The following is an 11,760-nucleotide window of genomic DNA, read 5'->3' on the forward strand; positions in this document are numbered from 1 at the left end:
TCATCCCTTTTAATATATTAAGATTAATGAAGTTTATCTTCCTGTCTTGGATTGTACTTTTTTGGACATTGTTTCAATGAGGCATTCTAGGCACCTATCAAGAATGTGAAACAAATGTTCCATTCCATACTATACCTCAACCTTCACGGTATTTGCAAGTTAGACACTTTGAAAGTGAGAGGGAGGGATACCTACCAGTCCTACCCCCAAACTGTTCCTTGTGGGGATTAACCCCAACGTTAAGGTTATATAGTGCAATCTTTCCTACTAGCTTGGTTGAAATAAATAAATACCATACTGCAATATTTATGATGAAATATTGTACCTAATTTGGTGATATGCCAAGACTTGATTAGACTTTATACAAGAGAGCAAACTCAAATAAAGCTAATACAAGCATCGTGTTACAGAGACAGATACAAAGTATTCAAAAAAAATCGGCATTATTAGAAAGTAGATGTACAGTACAGGAAGAACTTCCACACCAACAAACTATTAGCACGAATTGTTATAAAACCTCTCCGACCTATCTTAAAACCCCAAATCAATATGCAGTTCCAAAACATGACCTTTAAAAGATAGACACCCTTGCAAGAATATTTATACAGTTGACAAAGATTAGACAATTTCAAACTCACATCGACACAGCCAGACATAAATAGCATTTCACCTATGCCATTGAAGGAATAAACTGCCAAAAAAGTTGCAGAAAATTCTTTATGGCAAACCTATCAAATTATATTCACAGCAAGAAATTCAAGAAAGGATTATGTTACCGAAAAACCCAGTCCCAGTAGAACGCCATCCAACTCCATGACACTGAGACAAAGGACTAACCAATCACAATGAAGATTAATCTGCAAGGTAAGCCATGTAGTTGCCTTTTGAACATGGTAACTGAGGCATGTAAATCATATGCTACCATAACTACTTGTCCGTAAGCCAGCTGATCAATACTTATGAAGGATACATCGTTCATATAAAGCAAGGACTTGGTTCTTGCTAGGATTTGCCAGCTTCAGCAGCTCAGCACCAAAATTATGTTTCACCAGTTCTTGCTTTAGTTTCTGAACGGTAAACTTGGTATAATCTTCTGAATTTATTTGTTCAGTAACATCTTCACCACTCCCAAAAACCAGATGGACATCTTCTGATGATGCTGTTTGCCGGAAAGGGCTGCCAATGCTCTTAAGCTTCTTCTTGACTCGAGTAATAAGTCTATCATCCTCAGTAGAATCAACCTTCATTTCAATGGCCTCCACATTTGAACGTTTCCCATTAGATTTACTAGCCTCGAGCTTCGCTTCCAAGGCTGATTCATTAAAACGAACAGAAGCCAATTCTTGTTGCACTAGATCAAGCTTACCCTGGGTGGTCTGCAGCTGAACAGAGAGAGCTTCAGCCCTACGATTGGCTTCTGCTCGAGCACTACGCTCTGTTTCAAGTAATTCATTAAGTACTTGAACTGTGCTGGATCTTTCAGCATTGTTTAACTTCATTCGAGATTCTATCTCCTTCTCTCTTTCTTCAACTCTAGCCTCCAGCAATATCACTTTAGATTTTGCATCCATTTCTGATGCACGTATTCTAGTAAGTTCATCAGCTAGATCCTTTTTCTGCCTCTCCAAATTCTCAATCTGCCTCTCTGCCTTCTCAATATGGGCCAATCTTTCCATGTATATTTTCTGAATATCACTTTTTTCCTTTAGAGCAATCTCTGCTTCTGCTCGTGCTTGATCAGCAACCTCAACAGCTTTCCTGGATTCTATTTCAGCAGCTTTACATCTCTCTTGTAGCTCATCAATCATCATGAATTCAGGTTGATACTTCTCCTCCAGATAGATTTTTTCCTGCTCAAGTATCTTTGACTGTCTCTCAAATGATTTTGCTTCCGCTTTTGCAGCTTCCAACTCCTCTTCCAGCACCTTTATCTTGTTTTTTAAATCTGATACTTCCATATCATAGTTGATGACTCTTGACTCAGCAGCCTAAAAAAGTTGAGAAAACAATAAATCAAACTATTAAAAATCATAAATGTAAGCTGTATGTCAATACAATTGCACAACATTACAGTAATTTAAAGGAGAAATGAAAGAGTGAGGCCATGAAAGGTTTGCCCAATCCAGTCTAGAACAGAGTATTCATCAAGTACTCCATTACACTTTATAATTCATCACAACGGTAGGTTTTAAATGCGCATTGCTTTTCACAAGCTACTTATGAGCGTGGATATTAAATAGCTTAGTTGGTAAAAGTCTTGGGGGGTGATACCCAAGACTTGAGATCAAATCAAATCTACATCGTTGCCCTTGTGACTCTTTCTACCCAAAAAAAAAAAAAAAAGAAAAAACGCTACTTATTGACTCGGTTTTGCTTCACTATGAAATTTCTTTTAACTATTCATGTCAAGTTAGACTGTATCTGACATAGAAAAGCCAGCAGAAAGGTAAGTGTTGCTCTGATTCTTGTAATTTTCACTCATCCTTCACTTCAAACTATAGTGAGCCTTGGTCAATAGAAATTAGTTATTACAGGCCAGATTTAGTCCATTGTTAATCCCCTTGAAGGAAAATCTAAGTCAACACGAACAAATAAAGTAAAGAGATGATATCTGGGATGTAAAACTTAAACAGCTATCAGTACTCTTTTCATAGTAGTTATGAGCTTTAAAACCCTGATTTATGGTACAATAATAATACTTCAATCATTAGGTTTAAATCCATGGCCCATCATCATTCACCAATAATATACTAAATATGAAAGCAAAGGAAACAAGAATATCAAGGTTCAAATTACTAACACTCACTAGAGCACATTGAAACTGCATGAGTATTACTATTAATCGATTCTATTATTGTGGCCACTTATATTTGATATTTACTGAAGGCTGAGCTCTATCATTTTCTATGATCACACAGCAAGGCATGTCTAAACACTAGTTAGTTAATAGAGCTATTTCAGATAAATCACATATACTCACCTTCAACCCCAGCTGTAAAGTTGTTAGCTGTTGTTCAACCTGGTCCACCTTTGCCATCTTTTCCTTGAGCTCTTTCTCCTGAATTTTATTTGCAAATAAATAAATAAATAAAATAACAAAAAACCTCCTTTGCACTACCATTATTCCTGCAAAATCTTTACACTTCCCATTTTAGTTCATTCCCAAAAGTTGTTTAAACGTCTGCTTTATTTTATTCTTTGCAAACAACATTACAATATTTACACAAACAACATTACAATATTTACACAATTCCATCTCGTTCCTAGTTTTTCCTACTATTTCCTTACACTAACACTTACTTTATCCACCTCTTTCTTTCAACCACTCACCATATCAACACTTTTTCTCCAATTACCTTAAACTTGTTTGCAAATAGTAATGTTAAAGATCCTCTGGGAACAGAGGTGAGGTAGTATATCTCTAGAACAGGAATCTCATAACTATGAGCAAAGGAATTCGTGACTACTCCTATTTGACAGACTCTCAAGCCAGAACTAAGATAGAAAGGAGGCTATTTAAATAGAGTTGCGGAGTATGTCATACCTTTACAGCCAAAGTCTTAACAAATTCAGCTCTTAGCATATCTTCCCTTAGTTGCATATTCTTATTTGTTGTTTCTTGCACGACAGCTGTCTTTCCAAGGGCTGACTTTGCGTCCTTGGCAGCAATATCATACTTCCGTTTCCACTCCTCAGCTTCTTCTTTTGCAGACTGAGCTTGTTCCCGAAGAGCAGCCAGACTTGCTTCAGCAGCACTAGCCCTAGACTTAAGAACACCTATTTCTGCAGAAGCGTCATCCTCTTCAGCCTTCTGCTTCAATAAGATATCTTCATATTTCTTTTTCCATCCAGAAGATTCCTTCTTGACTGAATCCAGCGTTTTTGATAAACTGGAATATCTCTCGTCCAAAGAGCTATGTTTACTTTGTAAGTTAGTTACTTGGTTTGTATAATCATCAGCAATTTTCCTCTTGTCACTTAGAGCATCATCATAGCGCTTCAGGTACTCGGACTTTTGCTTCTCACTTGCTTCTAATTTCTTGGTGAGCAAAACCACATTTTCTTCAAGGGACTGGCACTGCAACTTAAGGGCACTTCGCTCAGTTCCAACCTTATCAAGTTGCTTTCTAGCAACTTCAGCTATTAGATCTTCAAAACTGGGAAAATTTACACACCATTAGATAAATCATTAACACAGGAGAAGAAAGCATAACCAAAAACCAACACTGACCTTCGCTGAAGGAAAATAGCCTTCTTTTCTTCCTTCCCAGGACCATAACATGAAGCTTCATACTCAGACAAAAGATCATCAAGCACCTGCGCACATAAGGCCACAATGTTCAAGAAATGACTGGACTTGCAGTTCTCTTTATTTTGGATTTATTGAGTTATCCATACATATTTACCATGAAAAGGAGTACATTGCCCAAGATATTTGTTGATTTGTGGCAATAACGATATGTTCAGGACATGGAGTAAGCTATTTGCGGATGATATCGTTTTGGTGGATGAAACTAAAGATGGGGTTAATGCCAAATTGGAACAATGGAGGCAAAGGTTGGAATCTAGAGGGTTTAAGCTAAGTCGAAGTAAGACTAAAAATTTTGGTATGACGCTTTGGGAACAAGCGATGATGTGGTGAGTTTGGATGGAAAGGACTTGACCATAAGTGAACGTTTTAGATATCTTGGGTTGATCATCTAGAAAAATGGTGACATTGATCAAGACGTGACCCACTGGATTAAGTCGGGGTGGCTTAAATGGAGAGCAGCCACGGGAGTGTTATATGACCGAAGCATCCCCTTACAGTTGAAGGGAATACTGCCATAAGACCAGTGTTGCTCTATGTGTTGCTCTATGGTACACAATGTTGGGCTTTTAAGAAGTAGCACATTAAAAAGATGGAGGTTAAGGAAATGTGCATGTTAAAGTGGATGTGCCGGAACACTTTAAGAGATAGAATCATAAATGAGGTTATTCGCAAGAAAATAGGTGTGACAGGCATTGCAGACAAACTAAGGGAAAATCGTCTGCGTTAGTTTGGGCATGTAAGACGGAGACAGAGGGTGCCCTGGTACAAAGAGTGGAAGAGTGGGACCATGGAGAGGTTAAACGAGGGCGAGAGGGACCGAAAATGACTTGGTTGGAAGGAGTTAGGAAGGATATGAAGTATATGGATTTGCATGAGGATGAGGCATTGGATCGTAAGGGTTGGAGGAGGAAGATTTTTGTCAATGACTACACGGAATAATCACTTTTGGTTCATGAAGCTGACCACACTTATGGGATTAAGGCTTTGATTGATTGATTGATTGTGGCAATAGTGATTTGTGTACATCAACAATTATTAGTTAAGCATTAGTTAGAACAAGCAATGCCTATCACATACCAATTTAAATTTAAAGAAAGATATGTTGAACAAGATTACGGTATATATGTATAATATTGATTATTATGTCAGTTCTGTTCACAATTTATACTGAAGACACAAATACAAGGTATCACTGTTGAGCATTATGTCATTAGTAACTGTTTAGCTGTTCTTAATACAAAATTACTGTCAGCATCCATAGCCCAAAAAAATATATTACATTGCTAAATGGAAGCCCTCTAATTGCTAGTGCTTCTCCCATAAGTGCCTCTCCTCACGTCAATCAATTACTCAGTAACCTAGGTATGTAGGAGAAGGGGGGAGAGGAGCTGCTATGATCATCCACAAAGATTTTCTTCCTCCATTTACGTCTAACCAATTCTACATGCTCTCGCAAAGCCACTTTATTCATGTCATTGTATACTCCTTTTACAGATAGAAGTTTCTTTGACCACAGTTGAAAAATGACACCATGTTACCATAGAGCAACAGAAGCTACAGCATCTGGAAATTTTGCAAATGGGCCTTACAATAACAAGAATTTAAGGAAAGATTTCTAACCTTAAGCACTTGAACTAGTTCTGCATTAGGGACAAGACAAGCTGTTCTTAGTTGTTTCTCCATATTTTGAATTGCGGTTGAACATAGTAAATCTGCCTCCATGAATGTATTTTTCCTATAATTCTGCATTAGAATATATATAACAAAGAGCTATGTGAAGGAAAGCAATTATGGTAAGTAGTAACTGAAGACTGAGAAATATTAAAACATTGAGAACTTTAAGGAACCCTACATTCAACTGAGTAAAGCATTATTTCGACAAATATCTAATGAACCAAAACAAACTTTAACTACCTCGAATTCCTTCCTACAATAATTCTGCAGAAGCATCTCATATTTCTGCCTTGCTGAACCAGCTCCTACAGCATTTGAATTATATATGCTCAAAGCATTTTGCACTGCATCTTCATGGGCCTCTCTAAGTGCTGCCTACAAAAAAGGCATGAGAAATATAAATAGAAATAAAACAATAATATAAAAGTACAATACAGGAAAGACCCTTACTTCCTCAGGTGGCTTTGACTTGTCAAAGGCATATATATATTCTTCAGAAGCTCTGTTGAATGCTTTCCTGCATTCAGTTTCTTCAACACTCTGAAAAAAAATAAAAGAAATAAATTAATTAATTTATTAATTAATCTTTTGCACAACACAAAGTCGAATTATAAAGGTTTAAATCCTATACAAGGGCAGAAGTGTAACTAAACCAGGCAACTCAAAGACAGGAAAAGAACTTTTGAAACTTTCCCAATTTCCTTGTTCCTAAAGCATAATCTTGAGATAAACGAGCTTCTATTCCGGATTTTACCCAATTCTCACCAACAAAGAATTTAGTGTGTATACCGAGTCCAGGTCATTGCCATTTTTATAAGGCTGAACACAGACAAAAATTCATTCAGTTTCTTGTTATTACTTTCACCACTCCTCAACGTCCTTCAGCTTAACCAAATTTTATTATTCCTAGTTATATGTAATATGCAGTATTACTATTCAATAAATGCTAATTAAATGCTAATTAAAAATTGAGTCAACTCAATTAGGGAGGAATGTTTTCAGTTATTGACGAAAGGAGCTCTCTTTTGTCTTAGCTGAACCTGTGCACATGAAGGGTGTCTTGCTTTAACTCTTCTTGTATGGTGGGGATCTTGACATACTGATGCATTTATAATGGCTGGCAAGCTTTAGGCTTAGCATTTTAGTTCTATAGTCTTAGTGGTTGTGTGCTAGCTGCTACTAGATAGGATGTAAACTGAGAACAATTCTTTGGTAATTACACTACATTGTTATTTTAATCACGCAATAAATAATAAATAAATAACTAATTAAAATCCTTAATAAGTGTGTATGGTGGGTTAAGGGGAGGGGGGGAATATTGTTCATTATTGAAAATGTATGTAATTTGTCTCTATTCAAGACCATGCATCATCAATTAAACAAGCATCATAACTAAAATTATAAGATAATTGCTCAAGAGTATTCTGTGGAAGACTTGCCTGCCAAGAGGAACTTATTGTTGGAACAGCACCATTATTCAATGCATCAAGAAATGATTGTGTTAAACCAGCAAGCATAGGTCCATTCATTACAGTTGCACCAATTTGCTTGGGCCTCGTTCTTTCAAATGCAAACCTTGTTAATGCATCCAAACCAGATCTAAATTCTGGTCTAAAGTTGTGCAGCTGTGTACAATAAATATAATCTGCAAATGTTAGAGAGAGAGAGAGAGAGAATAGTCCACTCAAAAGTTTATTGGAGAATAAAGATACTTACTGGTGTTTGATCAAGATGCTGAAGTTCAGTCTCACTGTTCAATGGCCGAACAAGGGTGAAACATTCACGGTCAGGGAAAAGAGCACGGATCGATTCCCGAATCTAATAGTCATGAGGTATTATATCAGTGGAGCCAAATACACTAATATAATTTGCATCATCAAAATAATAAACCAATTCATGTTCATTTTTTATATTATTAGTAATTTATTCACCACATCATAAGCAAGAACATCAATAACAATGGTCCAAACACAGGACAAAGGTCAGCTATAACTTTAATTTTCCACCCACCTGCCATTACACACTAGCAATGCATATAAACCCCAAAATCCACACCCACACCAGAAGGCAACATGCCAACATTACCCAATGGGTCTAAGTCCCCAAGATTCCTGTGCCCCCACTTCACATACTCAATTAGAGCACTGGCAAAATATTTGATAAAAAAAAATGCATTTAAAGTCCATACTTAAACCCCTCTCAAAGAAAACTTCGTCTAGTGGCGTAGTGGTTTCTAGGTGAGCAGCAAAGCAGGTGGAGTAACGATTAGATATCCACAGCCAACCCAATCTCCATGTCAGATACAAATATTTGATTCCCAGACATGCCTATTAGCCAATACTCCATTAGACCATATTATAACCCATTAAACCATAAATCATGTTGAAATATATCCAAGATACAGGAAAAGGTTGTTGATATTGGTATAAAAAGGGGGTGCCAAACTTCAAAGAGTCACTAAACAAGCAAGGGCTTCCAGCTACCACCATCCCAGGGATAGACGCAGAGGAACTAGAGGAAATGTACACATGGCATTGAAGGAGTCACCATAACCCCAGGAACCAAAAGCTATCTCCACAGTCCACATAGAGGAATCAGAGCTAAAAATCAAAGAACAAAACCACATTTGCCAACTAGTATATATTAGAATCATTTTAACCCAATTCCACAAAAGAGGCTGCCACAGTAAGTGGTGATGATGTGACCTAGGGAGGAGCAGATGCACGTAGCCTTACCCCTCACCCTAGGACAAAAAGATAGTCCCTACTTGACTCTAAATGTAAAAGCAAATTATCATCTTACATTAAAAAATAAATAAATTAATAAAGCCAATTTACAACAATCTAGTACTCCCTCTATTCCATAAAATATTGGATCATTTTTTATAAGGTTCTTCCCACTATTGCTTCATTCCATTATTTGTCAAAGAGATACTAATATTTTTATACTCAATGTCTCAATCTCTTTCCTTAAAGGGTAATCACATGTTCCCACTTATATAACTTTATACATGTTCATTGTTATGTGGAGTGTGGATCTATAGTAAGTGGGAAGAACTTAGTGGAAAGGAGGAAGTAAACCCAAAGCCAAAAATATATATTTGGCTCCATAATCTAACTTATATTTTGTACTAGTATATTTGTATGTTTAATAATTTAATGTAGAAACCAGGGAAAATGAGAGACAACCATAAACAGCTAATGTGACATGCATGAGTAGAACAACAGAGTACAACTAAGACTTCATAATCTATAATGATTAAGTTGACATATATAGATTAAAGCAAATTCTTTATTTTCTAGAGAATAGAAAAATAAAATATCATCCTTTTACATTTCACCGCCAACAAGAAGAACCTTGCCACACATACCTCATTTTTTGCAACTATATCCTTCCCACTACCTTGAACTGGCCTCAACGCAAGCTCCAAATAATCACGAGGCGTTATCTTTCGATCATCCTCAACCAAATCCAGATAGAAGTCCTGCATGATAATGTACATGTAAATCAAAGAAACCAAGAGCCTAAGTTCAAGGATACAAAGCAATTTACCCTCAAAAGCCAAACAAAGATTGGCGAAAATTGCCCAAGTTCAGAAGCTGTGGTCCTTCCTCCAGGGGCCCTAACACGTATATGTTTAGTCATTTCGGTCACAAGGGAAAGCTGATCCAATGCAGCCTCGTCAATTCCACCCATCTATATTATGAAAAATATTTCATCAATAACCACTATTATTTTGATGCTAGCGCAACACTTAGAAAACAGATAAAGCTGCATACACATTAAATATGCAACCCAAGAACAATGACCAATCACTAAAAAGTTTTCCTACCTGGTTGAAGATGAACAAGCTGGATAAGAGAACAGCCAAAGAAAATATTTGTGTGCTGTATGTTCCCTGTAAAAATACTGTGTAAATAAAATGCAAGGAAGTGAACTGAGCACAATTACTCATAAAACATAGATAAGTCAGCCATTATTGACATGACGCAGACAGCCAAGATGCCATGCAGTAATGGTTAAGTGAAATACGTATAGAGAATGAATCAAAAACAGAAGTAGCACTAACAGTCTGATCATAAGCATCAATTCCTTCAGTATCCAGCAGTATAAGATTATATTCTGTTCCATCAAGAGCAGTCTTCTTCAAAGGCGTACTCCACAACCAAAGTCCTTTTGTACATGGCCGATGTGTTGATGCAACTTGAAATCCACTGCTCCTCCCAAGAAGCTAGAACCATTAATAAGTTATGTAAGCTTCTCTTATATGATAATACAGCATCAAACACATGCAGAAATCCTTCCTTCAGAAGGCTTTATTAACAAGACACAAGAACCAGAACCCTTATATGCCACTTATGACCAACACTCACCTGACCCGACATGCCCAATAATCAGGTCTGGGAAAAACCTATATTTATGATTTCTTCTATAAAGTATAGACAATTGTGATTTTGTGGTAGCAAGACTCTTAACATTGATTTCAGTCTTAAAATAATCTATAATTTCAATTTGAAGAGCCTATATTGCTAACATATTATAACATTATAAGTCAAAATTGATCCATTACGATTACAAGAATTAAATCAGAAATCTACAGCATCAATTCGAAAAAACCGAAATCACTGATCCTATATGATCAAGAAAATTACTCTACAACTAATTAACTGTCAAATTCAGTCCTTAAAGCACATATAAACTATCACATTGTCAAAATTTCGTTTTCAACTCAAAATTGCATGCTACTACATCACAATTCACAAACTACATTCATCAATAATCAAATCACTTAGAAAAAAAAGGTCAACAAAAATTCAACCAACCACAATTATAAACCCTAGTAAAATCCACTTCAAAATCAAAAGCTCCCAATTTTCAGACCACTTCAACAAACAAACAAAAAAGTGCAAAATTCAAGAGGAGAGAGAAAGTAAAACCTGATTAAGAATAAAACTCTTGCCCTGACGAGCACGACCACAAACAGCGACGACTCCAATTGGTTCCTTAACAAGCTGAAGAACAGCCAAAGCTTCTGGATCAATGCGAAACTTGCCATTTTCATCGCTGTATACGAACCTAATCGGCCGCGCTGGGCCCGTAACCGACGGCGCCGGTGGTGGTGGTGACGGTTGTGGAGGAATTTCCGGCGACAGAGAGGAATCGGCGGTTTCTTTGCCCCGGAATAATCTCATAATTTGGGAATTGGAAATGGAGCGTAGTTTGGAGTAATTGCCTAATTGGTGAGGTGGAGTTAAAGAGGAAAAATGATTGTTTTGGTGCTTTTTGGAAATGGAGAATAAGAAAAAGAAGCAATTAAATATTTTGGGGAGGGAAAAAGAAGATTATACAATACTCAATTACTCATTATAATGAGATAGACCCTAGACTAGACACTTTTGTGGGGTCTCAACATTGCGGTTATGGAAGTACAAGTACAACCTCCTATAAAACTATCAATTGGGAATTTTTCTTTTTTATTACAAAAATAAAAAAAACTTTATAAGTTTTTATACGTGGCTGTTCACACCATGTGGTCAACTATTATGAGGGTTATTTTGTTAGTGTTATAGAGATTACTCACTCGGTTAGGGGATACTTGGTCGGCTATGGGTTACTCGGGAGGTCAGGGGTTACTCACTCGGTCAGAGGTTACTAAGTCGGTCAGGGATACATGGTCAGGGGTTACTCACTCGGTCAGGGGTTACTTGGTCGGTTATGGGTTAACCGGTCAGAGGTTACTCGTCGATCAAGGGTTACTTAATGTGTGTCAGCTA

At 36.9% G+C, this 11,760-nt stretch overlaps 1 protein-coding gene across 1 annotated transcript; it reads right to left on the bottom strand.

The window, feature by feature from the left end:
• Positions 1 to 329: 329 nt before the first annotated feature.
• Positions 330 to 11,346, bottom strand: LOC110689792 (guanylate-binding protein 2-like). Its single transcript, XM_021866599.1, has 14 exons — positions 10,924 to 11,346; positions 10,056 to 10,217; positions 9,819 to 9,884; positions 9,539 to 9,682; positions 9,357 to 9,470; positions 7,703 to 7,804; positions 7,426 to 7,611; positions 6,437 to 6,526; positions 6,227 to 6,361; positions 5,933 to 6,055; positions 4,232 to 4,317; positions 3,545 to 4,157; positions 2,981 to 3,058; positions 330 to 1,988 (listed from the first exon to the last, which is right to left on the bottom strand). Exons 1-14 carry the CDS (start codon positions 11,176 to 11,178, stop codon positions 951 to 953), a joined length of 3,192 nt encoding a protein of 1,063 aa, XP_021722291.1. The 5' UTR covers positions 11,179 to 11,346; the 3' UTR covers positions 330 to 950.
• Between the last annotated feature and the right edge of the window lie 414 nt (positions 11,347 to 11,760).

This window comes from Chenopodium quinoa, unplaced genomic scaffold (assembly GCF_001683475.1).
Source record: "Chenopodium quinoa cultivar QQ74 unplaced genomic scaffold, ASM168347v1, whole genome shotgun sequence".
NCBI classification, from domain to species: domain Eukaryota; kingdom Viridiplantae; phylum Streptophyta; class Magnoliopsida; order Caryophyllales; family Amaranthaceae; genus Chenopodium; species Chenopodium quinoa.